Source organism: Opisthocomus hoazin, chromosome 10 (genome assembly GCF_030867145.1).
Source record: "Opisthocomus hoazin isolate bOpiHoa1 chromosome 10, bOpiHoa1.hap1, whole genome shotgun sequence".
Taxonomy (NCBI): Eukaryota; Metazoa; Chordata; class Aves; order Opisthocomiformes; family Opisthocomidae; genus Opisthocomus; species Opisthocomus hoazin.
Genome location: NC_134423.1, coordinates 15,101,022 through 15,119,380, shown reverse-complemented (window position 1 = coordinate 15,119,380; position 18,359 = coordinate 15,101,022). Strand labels below are relative to the sequence as shown.

Below are 18,359 nucleotides of genomic sequence, written 5' to 3'. Positions count from 1 at the left end.
GTTAGGGGAAGTGAAAGGAAAACAGAGTTCACTGTGGAAAGGTATGAATGTTTTATTTAGTTTAATTTACTTCACATTCACAACTCAGCATGAGGAGTTCATAATCTTCCCAGCACTGCTACTTTACTCAGTAAATCATTATCAGGCACAAAGGTTTTAGTTTCAGTTGAAACAGTGAACTCCGAACCGTCACAGCGACAGCATTAGAGCAATTTGAGGTACAGATGTCTGTCTCTTATGTTAGAGGCAAATTTAAAATTTCATCCTTTGCTTAAACATATGTTAGAAATTTCTTTGTTTTAATGTCTTTCTGTCTAAGAGTAAGCGAAAACCTTTGCCCCACTTGCTATATTGTCATTAAAAATACAAGGCAGTTAATATCAAAGTGGTATTGCAGGCAGGTGCGCATCAAACACACGTGCAGGCCTGGTTGTACGCAGACACACACACACACTTTGCAACGCATTTCTGGAATGAAAGCAATCTCTCTGACACATGGTAGCAAATGGTGAATGAAGTTTATGGCCATGATAGTCTACAATAAGCTCCACCTCACAGCAGCTAATGCCAGCAGAGGTACACTTTCTCCATACCAAACAGCGCCACGGATTTCCCCCTGCATGGCTTACAGTGTAGTACAAAACCTACGATGTAACAGCCAGGAACAGCCAAAATAGTGCACATTTTCTAGAAAAAGACAAAACGAGAAGCTTCGCGGTAGTTTAGTTTTTCTACTCTTGCAACACCAAAATGGCATTGACAGTATCTTGTTTTAAATGATGAACAGAAATTAAAATTTGAAAATATGATTCATATATACACACACATATATACACACACTTGTATGTCAGTATTCTGTACAGAGAAGCTGAAGATATGTACTCGCACCCCAAAATTGCTTTTGAAAGTTATTAAAGATACTCAGAAGCGGTCCCTGCTGACTATTGATAAGGCAATTGTGCACAGTGGAGAGTATTTTAAAATTAACATTTAGTACCTGTCTTTCAAGAGTAAATTAAAAAAAAATTAAAGATGTTGAACTTCAGAGGAAGGAACAACACCTGCAGGTACGCATGCAGCAGCTGCTCACACTCCTCGAAGTAACAGCCCGCGCCAACACAAGGCTGCAGAACCCTGCCTGCACTGCTAGGGAGGCAGGGGTCACTCCCCCTGCTCTCCCCTGGTGCTTCCCCCAGCTCAGCCTCTGCTTGCTTAACGCCCCTCTCTGCACTGTGTAGAATTTCTTTCTGTTTGGCACATAGAGAGCTCGACAGGTTTTTACTATAAAAGCGTATTATTTTTAACCCCCTCCCGTGCTAGATATATAAAATACAAAGACCATCTGCAGCATCTGTACACATCTTAGAACTGAAATGTAAAAATGTCTGAAATCTCCTTATAAAAGACCAATACAGTACCCATTCCCCCCCCAAAGGGTACTAGCCTAAACGTTAATTTTTTTTTTTTTTTTTATTCCACCAGCTGCCTGTGTGGAGTCACTTATTTACACATTTTTGGTACCTTTAAACCAAAAAAGGTTACACTTCTAAGGAAAAAAAGAAAGACACCATAGTTTTAGCTGTAATTTTAAAGTGAAAAAAGATTGGTACCCAAGGACACTAAGCACACAGGTTGAGGTCTTTTATGTCAAGTATCAGGCCAGGGAAGGCAGTAAACTAATGAAAAAAAAAAACCCACAAAAGCAAACTAATACCAACATTTGCATAAAGAATTGAACAAGTTAAATGACTGCTCCAGCAAGCTTGTAAATAAACACACCTAGCTGGCAGCCCGTCCAACACGCTCCATGTCCGGCAGCATGACCCGGCCAGTGAGGGGAATACGTTTTTTCCTCACCAGCAGTCAACCCAAACCAATCTGGCACTGTGCCAGAACACGCATGTGCGTGCTGCATGCAGACACACACGTGCACAAGCATGCTCGGCTTCCTTACATAAAAACAAGTTGGGGGGGGGGGGCTGGTTACAAAAGGACATCACCCCACTCCCCCCACCCGCCTTAGCTCACCTTAACAATGAAACCACCTGCTGATCCCCACCAGCCCACACCCCACGCAGACAGCTGCGCCCCCGGTGCCCCCCCAAGCTGTGTGGCTTAGGCGATTTTTAACCTGGGGAAAACAGGGTCCTGTATGCAAGGGACTTTGCTAGTGCAAAGCCTGCACCTGTAAGGCCACTCCAGATGCATATTCTCTAACAGAAATCCTTGAGCAGTCTTAGACATCCAAAACCTACCTTGTGATTTAGGCTGTCCTGACGGCCAGTTTGGTTTTACAGACAAATGAAGAGCTCCAGATCCTATCCCTCCCCCTTTTTTTTAACTCTAATACACTGTGTATGACCATGATAAGCTACCCTCCCCCCCAACTGAGAATAGCTCCTAGTCCATCACATAAGGTCTTCAGTGCCTTAACTTGTGAGTCAACACCTGAACAGAGGCTCAGTGTTGGTGCAATAGCGCTTGTGTCTTACACAGAAATCAGTTCACATAAAATACAGCCTTGCTGTTAAGAGAAGGTAGTCGACAGAAGCCTTAACCCATGAGAATGACACATTACTACTCCTCCACGCTCCCAGCACACTTTACTCTCTTGCTTTTCACCCTATGAAACATGAGGCGGCTTCTGGCACAGCATCCAGGGGAGAGGTATCACTTAAAAGGTTTTAGAGCAAGGGGGAGGCCGCTGCGTTAATCGGAGGGAGGCTGTTGGACTTCATTCCCCCAAGCAGTGCTTGCCCATCACATTGTCCACATGGACACACATGTGCGTAAAAAGGAGGCACAACCAACCACTCTTCTTCCAGCACCCGCTTCCCAGTGAGAGCAGCACTAGCACGCCTCATGGCTTTGGGCACTTGGAGCACGTCCTCCTCGCTGGAGCCCAGTGGGGCTCAAGCATGAATTCTGCTGAAAGCTACTCCATCCTGCAACAGGATGAGGAGGAGAGAGTCGGCAGGGACGAGGAGCCATGCAGGGATATAATGCTGAGTATCTGAGGTGCTCATACAGAGAAGTGAGGCTCTCAGCAGCCTTACAAACAAGCTTAACCTTAAAGAGCAAAATCCTGCTATCTCTTGAGCCTGTTATTTCCTGAAATGGAGAGGGGGAGGCAGGGGATGGAACAAGAACCTACTATAACAATCTACTGTAAAAAAGGGGCAGGGGGGCAGCTGCATCAGAGTAATCTTGCTGTTTCCTCCCAATTAAAGGCACTTCCAAAGCTACTACAATACCGTATCTACAGTAAATGTTTTAAGGTTAACAGTGCATTGTCCTGAAGTTGGTTCCTATAGTCTAAAGTCGAGCTCATGACAAAGAGCACAAATCTGACCAACTGTCAATTAACACATTTTGGGGAGAGAAAGAAAAGGGAACAACTTACCCTATGGGTACACACTGCATTAACACATATGTAGAGTGATCAAGTCACAGAACACTAGTATGTATGTATGTATGCATGCATGCATATAAGTACTCTTCCTGAAGAGGCAATCTGATAAGAACAGTTTGTTCCCAGATTTCAGCTGTCCGTCTGTGTCCACTGCACCTAACTACTTTGATTTGCCAGGTGGTTTTGACACGAGAGTCACTTCAGTCGCTATCTGGGAAAAAAGATATTTCAAGCAAACCCTCATTAATGACCACAACAAGTGTGTCAATTAGCTAAGCAAATTGCTCCATTGCAATAATGAGCCAAACCACAAAATGCAGAAGGAATCAGGGACCAGAAGCCCTGGCAGATGAAACCTACTGAAGACAAAATTGTGCGATTTGAAACATGACTCGCTTTGCTTTTAAATATTTGTGCAAAACTTACGTAATGTTTGTATATAAAAATTATTACAGCTATCAATGCCGCATTTAGCAGTGTTAATTTAGAAAAGACAAAACGATATGCTGTATTCTTCCCAAACCTTTAAACTATCACATCATCTTAGTCTTCATTTGCAAGCGTCTCGGTGGATAGCCAGATTTTGGCACCACTTAAAAATTTGCTTAAAGGCGTTCCCAGAATGCTCCGTCTGCATAGGTTTCCTACAGGAGAAAATGGGAATGAGGAGGAGAGGAAGTCTGGGACCCCAGAGGTGTTGTTTAAACTATTTGCTCTGAAGTACATCCTGCTTTGATCCAGTTCTGAGCAGCTGCCTTGCAAAGAAGAGTTGCTTTTGCACTGTCGAAGATTCCGGTTTAACATGTCTACTTCATCTGCCAGCAAAGAAACTTTATGGAAAGCAGTGATGAAGCCACCATGGTTAATCTGGGCCTCAGGAACCCAGCGGAAGTAGCAGAGTTTCCACAGTTTTATTTGTGTTCCGGTGGTACGGGGTAGAATTACGCCGTGCAAATCAACAGGCTTTGCAAACCAGTCTCTGAAGTACTCTTCCATACTGTTACTCTGACTCTCTGTTTGCTGCAAAAAGTCTGGTTTCAGTTTTAGTATCAGAGAGTTTCTTCTTGGAAGGAACTCTTGCTCACTGATGATTCCATTTTTTAATGCTGGGGGGACACCTCGCAATGTGGAGCTGTAGTTTTTCTGCAGAAAATAAATACTGATAATTTTCCAGTTTTGTGCTTATTTGAATAACAGATTCCCTGAGATGCCAGGATGTGTCCTTTAAATAGTTCTGAGCTCGTGAGTCATTATGGCAGGGCTCACAGGGCAGAGTGTGGCCACCTGTGGCCTTTAAAAAGAAATATGTGTGTTTTCTAGACTTGCTAAAACAATAAACGATTGAATTAATCAGTATTCACTGAAAAAAACAACAACCCTGGGGGAAAAAAGTGGCACGTCATCACTTTTCCATAGGTGAAATAATGCAAATACTGGCAGTGAGCTCAGCCATATCAGAAAACATCCTGGAACACTAGGTTCAACAACTTACATCTCTACCTCTACAGAAAATCATTTCTTAAGCCTGGGAAGCTGAGAGAATTAATGCTCCGTTACTAAACTGAGGGTGTAGCACACTACACAACTGTAGATATTTAAGCGTTAACACCCTAGGGTTAAGCACAGATACAGCCCATTCACAGACAGACATCACTATAGTTACCTTTGAGCGTTTAAAAGTTTTCACTGCTCCATTTTGTACACATGGTGCACTCTTGCCAATATACCAAGGGTTGTGAAAGAGCAGGCGATCCCTGCTTGTAAACTGAAGAGACCAGTCCCAAACACAAGGAAATCTGAGGCCTTTCTCATCACCGAGCTGAATATTTTTGCTTATGGCAAATTCCTGTAAGAAGTTAACATACGGGCATATTAAAAATCAAAGAAAATAGCCTTATTCACAAATCTTAATTACAAACCAGCGCATAAACATTGGGCAAAGAAGAGCAGAGGTATAATTAAGAGCTGGTTGCAGATCAAAGCAACAGAGCAGCAAGACAGTCTGCTGCTCCAGAACACAGCTGTACCCTGTTTTTCATCTGTGCAATGCAGAGGCAGGACTCATGCAAAATTTACTTTTCAATGCAAAAATTACTTTTCAATGATATTGTTTGTTTACTCTTAAACACCCTCCAACCCGTTATTTTGAGAATACACTAATGGTCCCTCAATGCTCTACTTCTTTGTAAGGTTTTAAAGAGAAAATATTTAACAAAATAAGTTTTACTTTTATCAGTCATCAAATCTTTTCTACGCACAGCTCTGACCAGCTCCAGTTTTCAAAAACAAATTTAAGTGTTCAGTTTTCTAAATACTTTCATTGTGCATTAGTATTTGAACTTTACGCAGTCTTTTCCAACTCTTTCAACTATTTAAACAATTACGTCAAGACATTTCAAAGTCTGCCTGAAGTGTGAAATTCTGTTTATTGCCTGTCATTCCACTGTATCGGTTCCAGATATAAATCTGTTTCCTAGAGAAGTACAAATAATAATATACAATAACAATGCTTTTCTAGGAAAAAATAAAGTAGAAATTCTGTAGACTTTCTTCTTGCAGAGTTAGTGACTGTCTATGCAAAGATCACCTAAAAGGACATTCTGCTCACATTAATCTGGGCAGCTGAGTGTTTTGCCCCGAACAGAGTGTGACATTTTGAAAAATACAAAGGAATACCATTTAGCTGAGATGATGTTATTTCCAGAAGGGCATGCTGAAGTCTCCTATTTGAAAAGTAGATGTAACACTTCATACTCACAGTGCTTTCCTTTACTCGCTGATGAGGACAATTGAAAAGGAAAGTGCCAAACAACGAGATACGTGCACTGTCGTACAATATGGTCAAGTACATTTCAGAAAACTCGAAGGCTGCTGGGTATTGTTCTAGCAGCTGCCAAACACAGTCAAGAAACATCAAGAACAAAGGAGACTGGGAAAAGAAACAGATAATTATTAGATTTAACATAAGCTCTTCTCAAGTCATACCAATTTTTCTGTAGTTAGTGCTCCATTAGGGTATTTAGCTATACCTCTGGTACATTCCTCAACAGCGTGAACTCTTTGGAGTATTGTATTTTTTATGACTTCATGCAACTCTAATACCCTGTATTCCTGTTTAGCCACTTTCACAAGCAACTATGTCAGCTGGCTTTCTCAATGCTCCCTTTCCACAGCTTTCCCTCCTCTGTCAGAAGCCAGTCAATTCCTTCCAGCGCTCACCTTATACTCATGCAGCTGCAAAAACGCTTTCTGCCATCTTGTATGTCCCTCATAATTTCCAAATTAGTGCTTTTATGAGCCCTCCTTATTACTTGGCCTTATTTTCACAACGTACATACTTCCTTTGTGTTTGAAATGACTGGAGAGCTTATGATTCAGCCATGTTATCTTCGCACTACACTTTTTCGTTCTTTCCACAGTGGCCCATGAATGGCAAAAGTATAAACTATCATTTATATAAAGCTTTAGAAATATTTTCCTCTTCCCAGTTTCACTCTTCTGTATATTCTTTCCTAGGGTCACAATATCTGCTTTCTCATTACTTCCCCCTTGGTATTTCAGTTTATCTCCTCATGCAGTTTCTCTGCTTAGAGCTCAGTGTCCTCAGTTTATCTGCTGCCTCCACTCTCTCGAGACACTGCTTTTCTATTACTCTTGGGCATTCTCCCTGAAAAACATAGGGTCCTCTATTTTTCTAACTGCAATTACAAGTCTCTCCTTTGCAATGAAGAAGCCAAATAAGATGAGCTGGAAATACTGAAAATCAAGCACCATGCTACCCTCTATTGATCTGTTTGGCAGCTGTGTATCAGTTCACAAAGCTGCAGCACTTCTCTATCAGCTCAGTATTTTGAAATGTACTACATATTGCATACAACTTTTCATTCAAAAAACCAGGGGTGAAAACAGATACCCTTGGTAAAACCCTCCAAATGCACTCTTAACCCTCTTTTACTTCAACTTAAAATGTGGACTGTGTTAGCATTTGTTACAGCGGGACCTTTCACATGTAACACGGAAGCAACACAAAAACCCAGCAACACTTGACTGCACCTGGCGTTTCGCTGATTCTCACAGAACTATAGAGGATAAAGAAAATGTATCTCTATCCTGGACAGAGGCTCATTTTCGCTGACATTTGCTTCATGAGATTTGAAAGTATTAAAAAGTATTTTTGCTTTAGATTTCTGTGTGAGTAAATGTTCAGGCTGATATTAACCAGATACTGGTATCACATACAAATACAATTAATTTTTACCTCTTTGTCAGATCTCTTTAAGTGGTTACACCTATCTAAAAACTGATACCCTGCCATGACCCATTCCTTCTGTATTAAGCTTTGGAATCCAACAATTGTTCGAAAATAGGGATCCAGCATGACTTGAATGAGAGAAGCAGCAAGACAGCTCAGGTCCCGTCCCTCTTCCTCTGTGAATAACATACAGAATGCATGACATACATAAGCTATATAGGCACATATACAGAATTAGATCTCAAAGATCAAAAAGTGGCAACTTGGTCTAGTGTTCTTTGAATTTTTTTAAAACATGCTTTTTGCTGCTGTAATTGTTCTCATGCTTTTAGAAAACACCTTTTCTTTTTTCCAGCTGACACTCATACTAGAGGAAAGGTTCCTGTAGTACCCAGCACAAGAATACATTTATCAAGAAGAAAATACCCACCCAAACACCCGATATGTAAACCAAGACGTGCTGAGAAGGAGGGTGTTCATGTTGCTGGAAATTTTCAACATATTTTCCACCCTGCAGCAGTTTTTGGAAGACCATTAGGTCAGGACAGTGGGATATACCAGCTGAACAGGTCTTGTAAACATTACAGAAGTTACAAAATTTCTGATGTTGATATAAGCACGTTTTTCAGTGACTTTTTTTCTGGAATAGGTTTGCACTTACACAACAGCAGCCACCGTTAGTGAGATACTTTTGTGCACAGGACCTCTGAATAAAGCTGATACTGCTTATGCAAGGAGTATTAGCCGAATTAACACAGTACAAAAGTTCACCCTAAAATTCTGATCCTATCGTATGATTGTAAGACTAAAACCCACAAAGACTCAAAGTGAAATATTCCTCTGATGCTATGGACTATACTACAGTTCAGATACATAACAAAATTATTTTCCTTTCCAGTTCCTCAAATGCCTAAAATGAGGTTTATGTATGAAGATTACAGCTGATTTTATTGAAATGTGTTTATCTACATTATCATAATAATGCTAAGAATTACAGCAAGCTATATGATTGTATTACCTTGCAGAACTACCGAAACATGCTTACACTCCATCATATATACAAGCTCAGCACAATGCCTAAGGAACGATCTAGATGGGAAAAGAAAGTGATACAACAGTTAATAGAACAGGTTCACATGCCAGAAAAAAAAAAAAAAAAAAAAGGGGTATCTATATTTACCTGTCCTGGGTTTGGCTGGGATAGGGTTAATTTTCACAAGAAGCAGGTTGGGCTGACCCAAACTAGCCAGTCAAATGGGATATTCGATATCATGTGACATCATGCTTGGTATTTAAGTAGGGGAGCTGGCTGGAGCAGGGTGATTTGCTACTCAGGAGGAAGCTGAGCGGTGAGAACATTGCATGCTGTATATTCTTTTTATGAGTATTATTATTTTCTTCTACCTTTGCTGTTCTGTTGAACTGTTTTATCCCAACCCACGAGTTCTGCCTTTTACTTCTAATTCTCCTTCCCATCTCACTGGGGGGAGAGGAGCAAGACTGACTGTGTGGTTCTTTGTTGCCAGCAGGGCTAAACCATGACATTATCCAACTCACATATTAAAATAGAGAATCCTTCAACTGACTCACTGCTCATTTTACACTGGTGAAAGTTTTTCACGTCTCATTAACCATTATTTTATTAATGGTACAAACCTAATATACTCTAACCAGTGAGTATTTTCCAGTGAGGATAGCCACTTCTCTTCAGTTTCTTCAAAAGGCTCTGCAACAAGGAAAGTGATTACACTGCTGAACAATCCTGTTAGCCAGACCCATTAGAATCTGTTGTATTTCAAGAAAATAACCGCCATGACAGAAGGACAGTCCAGCATACCATTAACACACAACTGTTTGAGTTTGATATGTGCAGCCTGGATTTCCTGGATGCTGGGGAGACACTTGTCCAGATCAGACTTGTAAACATCACTTCTCAGAGGATGGCTTCGAGTTATTGCATTACAAATCCTAAGAAAGAAAAAGAATCAGCCATATTATTAGTGCAGAGAAGAGAAACAGTCTTTCAACAAACATGCCACAGCTTTTAACTGCAAACATCTCAAACCACATAAGACATGCACCTTATTTTAAAAAAGAAGTTTTCTAGTTTATATTCAGGAGATATACTGCTCCTGTCACACAGCTACTCACTCCAGTATTTTTTGTGTCTGCTAGTTACAAAACACAAAAATGGAAACACTGGCTCATTAAAACAACACATTTGGGAAATGAAAATCTGAGTCTGACTTATGGTTAAACAGCTCTATTAAACTGTTAATTTTCCACAATTTTTAGTGAGACTTATTCTTGCTAAATAAACAGAACATATATAAAGTTTAGAAAGCCAAGAAATCTGACAGGGTTTCAAATAAAACTCAGAGCTCCAGCCTAAGACCCACAATGCAAGTGTTTGTACTACTACAGAAAGTCCCTCTACAAATTAAACCAAAGAACCAAAACCACCAAGCTAGTAAACTACTTATGCAAGGCTCTAAATGCCTTCATCTTTCATCAAGGACCGTGAATGACAAATATTTCACAGAAATACCATGTGCGTTATGGCATTAAATCTATAGACCTGTATCTCCCGATGCCACAAATAAATAATTTTTACTGTGTCTTGCTGAAGTGGGTAAGACAACCTCCACTACCTTAAGTTGTATTACGGTAACATCAGTAGAAAAGATTAAGTCTGATCCTTTTATCAATAAATTCTGTCATCTGAATGACTAGCCAGCTAAAAAATAAACATCCCTTAAAATTTGAAAAATTGTTCAGTATTCAAAACTGAAGTGGACCTTGAACAGAAATTATGCCAGAACTATATTCAGAGAACAGCTTCTCAAAAGCTATTGCACTACATCACAAAGCTAGTATCCTCTCAATTATCAATTGCTGCTGTATGTTACACAGTCACCACTTGTGCTATCCTATCCATCTGATTAAAGAATAACATAACTAATCATTTACCTTTGATCAATTCTTCTTTGTTGCAATACATCTTTAATGTTGGCCATTCTTACAAGGGCACTCCCATTAGGGTGATTCCAGGACCATAACTAATACAGGAAAAAACACAAAAGAAACAACAAAATAATGCAGGCTAGTGTTACTCCATGGACATTTTTTTCTTAATGCTACACACAAAATGTTAATTGGCATACATATCTTCAATACTGTACAATGATCAAGAAGAGTACCTGAATAAAGACTACACTTACTGGCATTCGTCTCCCAATAAAAGAGTAGGAGTATAGCTTGAGGTCTTGATCTGCTAAGGAAGATGGAACCACAAAATATTCTGGAAGGCTTGGGGAAAAAAATATGATACAAAAGGTTACTGTTCCCTATGTATTTTACCAGCTTTTCTCTTGTTGCAGTGCTGTCTTAGCAACTCTTAAAACTATAATGCACCAGCCCCTAACACCGCAGTGCTAACTGGTTGCCCTGTCTGTCTGCATGATCTCATATACCACTGGTATAGCTCACATCTACTTGTTTAGAAATGTGCGTGTTCCAGAGGGAAGTACTAAAGCATGAAAGCAACAGATGCCAGAATATGACATTTCCCTTAATGACAACACTTGCAGGATCTTTCAGCTGAGGGCCTCTCTAGAGACTGGCACATTTAAGAGGCGAAGTGCACAGTTAGGTAGGATGGAGGCTTTGGGAGAGAAGACAGGAGAAGACAGGGTAATGGCCTTGTTTTCTTCTACTTGCGTTATACGAGAAACTTACCAAGTAGATATCATATAGCCTTCATTGACTGAACAAACTCTCCACTCTGATGCACCTGTCCTTTTGATTTCTCTGTCCCAATCAGAGTAAGTTTCAAACAAAGGTGTCTGCTGACCACTGGCACTGCCGATGCCGCCACCACCACCTCCTGGGTCTATTCCATTCACCTTCTTTGCTAGGAAAAGAAAATCCATCGATGCACATTTTAAAAAAAAGAGAAAAAAAAAAAAATCAAACTCTTCACCTTCCTGATTACAAGAATGAGCCACTAGCATCAGGGCTAACGTTACCTATTTTTGCATTACAACAGATCAGTATTTAACGACAGCTTGGCGATACATGAAGATGTAAATATATTTTTTCCTGCAATTTTAACAGAGAAGCAACATAGAATTGATATGTTGCGCTGCTTGATAGAAAGCAAGACATACTAACACTTAAGAACAAATGTTATCTTCAGTCACAGGATTTTTCTCATCAACACACCAAAGTTAGCAGTGTTTTAAAAACATGAACCCTTTATAGGCTACCCTTTAATTAGGTACCTTATGAAGAAAGCAAACTAAAAACTATGTAATTTCAACATCTTTAAATGACTGCTGCATTAACAGCAAATAAAATAAATTGAAAGCCAGGTTAAAATATATACATATTTATATCCACAAAAATCACGGTCTACCATTTTGTGGCTATGGACCAAGAAGACTACAATCTGTTACTAACAAAGAAGTATCTCCTTTGCTGGTCATTCTTTAGGTGCCAAGGAAGCTGTCAGCTGTGTCAAAGGAGACTACACTCTGTTTCTTGACACCGGGAAGTAAGTTTTTAGATGAAAGTGAAATAAACTGAGACTCAACCCTATTACGTCTCCCATGAAAGCTCCCAGCTTTAGCAACAGTCTGTAAAGATGTAAGTGCCAAATACGGCATTATGGCTCTACCGCCATCTCAGTGATTGTGTAGTTTCTACTTTCTGTATCGATCAACTTCATTCTTGCACTAGTACTCGGACTACTTCTGTTTTTCAGAAGAAAATCGGACTAAAATCAGAATGAAGTAATTGTTCAAAGATAGCACACAGAAAAATGGTAATTACAAAAAAAATTTATAATTTTGTTGTTCAATGGCAAGATATAGAATTATCAAATACAGCCTGGTAAAAAAATAGGTACATATACATCAGAGCAATGCAGGCTCTTTATGTTCCTCAAGAAGCATAAAGACAGTATTTCAGCTTTTACTTTACTAGGACTAGCAGGGATAGTGTGTTATAAAACACAGTGCTGGAATTTTAAGTGCAAAGCCAGAGATCTATGCTACAAACACCAGGGTTCATAACAACAAAAAACCCCCAACACAAACCAAAAGTAGTTCAAACTCTTCTCTCCAGCAACTGCAGCATAGCAGAACAACTACTGTTTGCCATTCTGGTCTGCTGCTCCAGAGGAACAACTTTTTACCCACCTTATGTAATTCTTCCACTAGGTATTTTTCCATACAGCAAAAGCTATTTTAAGGACAGAGTAAAGGCATCTTTGTGACAGACTAACATTTTGTTCACACTCCACTTTAACATTTTATTGTAATTTTATCTGCAAATTGGCTTCCTCCCTAGTACCTTATAATGCTGAAATACATGGACCTTAATAATTGCCCAAGTCTTATCAGGTAAGAAATTATATGTGTAGTTATGTGTGCAACATAATCACATGCACACTTGTTCTTGTGCATGCACAAGGCAGTCATGTAGGCATCTGCACGAAAAACATGCCTTTCTGTGTAAATTTGAAGGCCAGAGCTCATAATTCCACAATATTCAAATCCTGTAACAGGCAGATCAGTGGTTTCTAATGCCACAGAACTACATCAATGGCACTTGTCTATTTGGAGGCTTGTTACACTAGAACTGATGGGTTTCAGCTGTGTATTGGCTGGGGAACACTAAGCAGTGACCGCACAGCATTATACTAGAAATCAAGTTCCAAAGGCATCTTTTTCAGGCTTACCTAACTGACAAGGTTCAGTTGGAGATTGGCCTTGAGCAGAGAGGGTGTGCTCCAACTCAGCAGGGGTGGTGGAGGTTTTGAGTAGTAAGAACTGCCTAGTAAGCCTCTAGGAAAGAAGGTATGGAGTCCCAAGCTGCACAAATCCTCCTGCAATACCACCAGAAGAGAAACTTATTCCCAAAAGAAGGGCAGGTGAACAAGCCTGCCTGATGGGAGATTAGCTAGGTACCTAGAGAACGAATATAGACATACAATAGGAGGATTGAAGTGTGAATTGAGAAATATGAGTATAAGTGCTGACATAGGTATTTTTGTTTTGTTTCAGACAGGAAAGACATTTCTTTCTATTTTGGTCACTAATGTCTATCACAATGAATGACTTATTACCAAAAGTAAAGAGCTTGGGTGCAGGACAAGCCAATTTTATTACCCCTGGAGAAAGCCTCAAATGCTTTTTGCCACTGCTTCTAGACAGAAGTCTTACTAATATTACATATTAGGACACAGGAAAAAAAAAAATCAAAATACTTTCATACTTACCTGGATTATGATACGTTTCTCCAACATACTCAAATGCAAAGAGAAGCTGAAGATCCGTTGGCTGAGAATAATGAGCTATTGCAAGGCACACCTAAGAAAAAAGCATTTATTACTGTTATTTATAAACGTAAAATTTATTGACCTTTAATTATGACAGTGTGAAACATGCAAAGCAATAATTAAAAATCAGTCTTCTGACATTTTCTCTCCGTATTTGAGAGGACTGAATTATATAGTTAAACCTACTCATAGCTGCCGAGAGACCATTACTGTACTCATAATAGGTAAGTTCACAACCATCTATCAAGTAATTAACTGATACGGGTGGACAAAGTTTTTGCAAGAAAGGTCAGACTGCAACAGGCATCCCTAAACATGATTCTCTGTATCAGCAAAGACAAGCAAGGACTTGGAGCTACTGTGCTGTGCCTGCCCACCTGCGTATAGAACTAAGGAGGAGAACAGGAAGAGCTCAACACACATGGGCACAGTACAGCAAAATCTCATTTGTAATTGGTCTTTAGATTTTTTTTTTTTTTTTTTAATAAGGAATACTTATCAATGTAGCAGAAGAACATAAGAATGGCCATACTGGGTCAGTTCAAAAGGTCCAACCTACAACTCCGCTCCTGACACTGGCCAGCAATCAATGCTTAGGGAAGAGGGTAAAACCAGAGAAAGCATATAATTAAATTCTACCAGGATGTTATTCAACAGTTCACAGTTCAGGCACTTCCTGAACTAAAATCTGGTATCAGTATTCAACAGCACTTAACAAGTACTCTATAAAGATGTCAACTAGGCCAAGAGAAGTTTGTTTGAAGTGGGACTTCCCTTTACAAAAGCTCTGTTGAGTTCTTCCCTAAAGTATCACACTTAACCAAAAGTTTGTGTCTAATTATATTTTTATTATCTTTTCCACTCATTCACCCCATACAGGCATCAGGCTCACCAGTCTCTGCCATCCAAAACTCAACCTTCAAAAATTTCTGCTCTTGGAAGGGAAAACAAGAGGTTGCTCTTTGAAGACTTCCAGGACCTAAGTCAATCCTGCACCTCATTAAGTTGTATTCCAAAACTATGAAGGGCTTTGATGAATAGAAAGGAAAAGCAAATTGTTTGGTAATAAAGAACAGCTTTTCCCCAAAGTTACTTGGAAATAAGTAATGCATAGTGGGAGACATGTTCTTCATGTTAGTCACCTGTAGTGTGTTAGCTGAATGTCAGGCCAAAGATTCTCCATCTATCTCTAATTTCAATAAAAAGTGAGTTTTTAGGGCCAGTCCTTTTGCCAAGTGTGAGAGATCTACAGTTAATGAAACATGCCAGTGATCATGCCCTTTCCCAGCACCCAGCTGCTCTTGAGAACTGAAACATTACCCATACTTTCTGAGGGGAGCAAGATGTCAGCTTCATTAAATTTTGGCCTAGTCCTTAGAGGTTCTGTCCTAGATGACTGGATTTCATTCACAAAAGAAACCCGCCCATAACTTCTAGATGCCTGCAGGTTTATAGCAAGCTCCAACACTGCCTCTGACAATCTGATGCATTCATCAGGTTTAACCAGGCTGAGTCACAAGCCCTGCCCTGGGAAGGGAACTTCAGTAAAGATTTAAAACAAGCAAGAGATGCATCCTCAGAACAGCAGAGATTAATCTGGGGCATGAGGAAGAGTCTTGCCTAAGAATTCGCATTTTTGCCACAGTCTCAGGACCAGCACCATATATGCAACTCTTTTTCTATACCCATACAAATTGTTCATTTTGCTAGAACTCTTGAGTGCAGCACATGGTTTAGGATTAGGTACTAGACTTCAAATACAGCCAAGTTTCGCTAGCTTTTATCTCTTTAAATGTAGATATTCAATAATAAATACAGAAGATTTGACAAAACCCCTAATATCTAGAAGAATCAAATTCAGGAAGATAAAAAAAAATAACTTTCAAGTAGAGATTGGCATTGTTATTCTCCAAATTTCAGGACTTGGTTTGGAGTCTTTAGCTTTACCTTTTTCCCCTCGGTATTTGCTTCTCTATTTTACTAAAATGTACCTGTCTTATCTCTAAAGAAAATATTTAATGAAAAGGAGGTTATAAAACACAAAACTCTGTTCTACATGTTCAGATACAGAAATTCCATGTGACAAAGTTTTCAATTAGGGACAAAGACACAGTATAAGTTCACATTATTACCACCTAAATTTTTTCCTTTCCATTTCTTTCCTTCTCTTCAACTCTCCATGACTTTTTATATTTTGCAACTTATTGACACAATTTATTGAAAATTGTTTAGCACTTTTGGGTATTACTTTTGGAAAACATTCTGTGCATCCAAGAAATTGTTTTCTGTTAGTGAAGGCAAGTTTTCTTATTGTCATAGATGTAAAAGAAAGATTTTCATGACACACAATTGAAGGAATACTACTACTGGCAGCATTGTGCCACAGGAAAAAAAACTTCAGAGCTCACTTATGCTAAGTTCTGCACGGTGAAAGTTATTGTACTTCAAGTAGATTGTACACAACATATATGGCATCAAGAAACCTCTGCCATATTTTTATTTACTTTGGCTTTTGATAGGGACATTCCTCACTATTTATAAAAACCAGTAATGACTGTAGACTAACTTGAGTTGAAAACAGGTTTTCACAGACACTCCCCTACAAAAAAATTCCTATTGAGTCTTAGAGAAACAGTTGCTTTAACTTCTCTCCTCACACTTTCAGTTCTACATCAAAACCGCAAAAGAATATAGAGGACAGGATATTGCAGGGGGGACCCCTGAAAAAAATCTAAACAGTAAAAGTGTCACTGGGAAATAGTCTAGCATGACTTATCAAAAGAACATTTATAACCTCATTTGCAGGATTCAGTAAAACTTTTAATAGCTACCATGAAATAACTGGAATTCATGCATATTTTATTAAACCTTGTGATTTCAGTGTACAAATCAAAGCTGAAGAAGCCAGCTACTCCATAATACTTGGCCTCTTCTAACAGATAACTTCTGCCTGTCATTCACAATGAAGCAAAAGGGAAATCTATGTACATACACATTCTGACTTCCATTCTTTTATGTAACTTTTCACTATAGTAACTGATATTAACAGAGCTACTCCTCATCTTCATTTATGGGAGTGAAGGATGAAAGCCTTTTACTATGCTGATCTACTCTCAAGGCTTGAGGATGAACTGCAAGACATTAAAAAAATTCCATTGTGCTGCCAAATAACAAAACATAAATACAGTAAAACCTAATTTTAAAAGCAGCAGTTGAAATCTGTCATTTACTTGCCATGTTTTAGAAAGACAGTATGTGTGTGCTGTGTTAAAGGGGGGTAAAAAGGGGGAGGGGGGTTGAGGGAAGAGATGGTAAGCATTCAGATCTGGGTCCCCAAAAACATCAGACCATAGCTGTGCTTCTGAACCCAGCAGCAGGTGTTCCACAGTACAGACGTAACTCACAATACCAGGTACTGCATGGGTGGAACAGTCCACCTATAGATTATAACACAGGTTCGGGACCTCTGTTTCTGTTGTTAAGAAGAATAACATATACTTATTCTGCTGTTGTCTTCATTTTTACATTTTAGACAAATTCCACTCATATACACTAAACAAGTATTAAAGACATGCTCATTTTCAGTTTATTCCTCACTAAAGTGGTGAGGGGACTGGAGCATCTCCCCTACGAGGAGAGGTTGAGGGAACTGGGCTTGTTCAGCCTGAAGAAGAGAAGGCTGCGAGGGGACCTTATAAATGCCTACAAATATCTGAAGGGTGAGTGTCAGGAGGATGGGGCCAAGCTCTTTCCAGTGGTGCCCAGTGACAGGACAAGGGGCAATGGGCACAAACAGGCACAGGAAGTTCCGTCTGAACATGAGGAAGAACTTCTTCCCTCTGAGGGTGACGGAGCACTGGAACAGGCTGCCCAGGGAGGTTGTGGAGTCTCCTTCTCTGGAGATATTCCAGACCCGCCTGGACAAGGTCCTGTGCAGCCTACTGTAGGTGACCCTGCTTCGGCAGGGGGGTTGGACTAGATGACCCACAGAGGTCCCTTCCAACCCCTATTATTCTGTGATTCTGTAAACCCATATAGTAACTCTATTGTCTGAAAGTTTCAAAAGACAAGCACATTCCACAGATCTCAGCAGATTATCACTATAACTAGATAGCTCTTAAATTGGAAGACAAACATGTTTTACAGGAAATGTTCTCACATATAAAGCTGAACAATGTTTGGTATTCTTGCCAATTTACAATTGTGTAAAGCTGAAGATACTTGCGCTCAGTCAAGTACCAATAGAATAGACTGCTTGTTGGAAAGTTCATTTAATAAAAGCAGTAATCGTAAGGGCTACAATTATTTCACAGTGCAAAGGTCGTTTCCCTATGCCAGTGTCCCCTGTTCAA

At 39.7% G+C, this 18,359-nt stretch overlaps 1 protein-coding gene across 2 annotated transcripts in view; it reads right to left on the bottom strand.

Annotated features, from left to right (window-relative positions):
• Window positions 1-34: 34 nt before the first annotated feature.
• Window positions 35-18,359, bottom strand: part of MTMR10 (myotubularin related protein 10) — a 42,098-nt gene continuing 23,773 nt past the window's right edge. For both annotated transcript variants that reach the window (XM_075431583.1, XM_075431585.1), the window contains 11 exons: window positions 13,948-14,038; window positions 11,403-11,577; window positions 10,886-10,973; window positions 10,635-10,723; window positions 9,502-9,632; window positions 9,321-9,390; window positions 8,683-8,753; window positions 7,671-7,840; window positions 6,171-6,341; window positions 5,076-5,258; window positions 35-4,555 (listed from right to left, as the gene is read on the bottom strand). In XM_075431583.1, coding sequence (XP_075287698.1) covers window positions 3,956-4,555; window positions 5,076-5,258; window positions 6,171-6,341; window positions 7,671-7,840; window positions 8,683-8,753; window positions 9,321-9,390; window positions 9,502-9,632; window positions 10,635-10,723; window positions 10,886-10,973; window positions 11,403-11,577; window positions 13,948-14,038 — 1,839 coding nt within the window. In that variant the 3' untranslated portion in view covers window positions 35-3,955. The remainder of the gene's footprint in view (window positions 4,556-5,075; window positions 5,259-6,170; window positions 6,342-7,670; window positions 7,841-8,682; window positions 8,754-9,320; window positions 9,391-9,501; window positions 9,633-10,634; window positions 10,724-10,885; window positions 10,974-11,402; window positions 11,578-13,947; window positions 14,039-18,359) is intronic.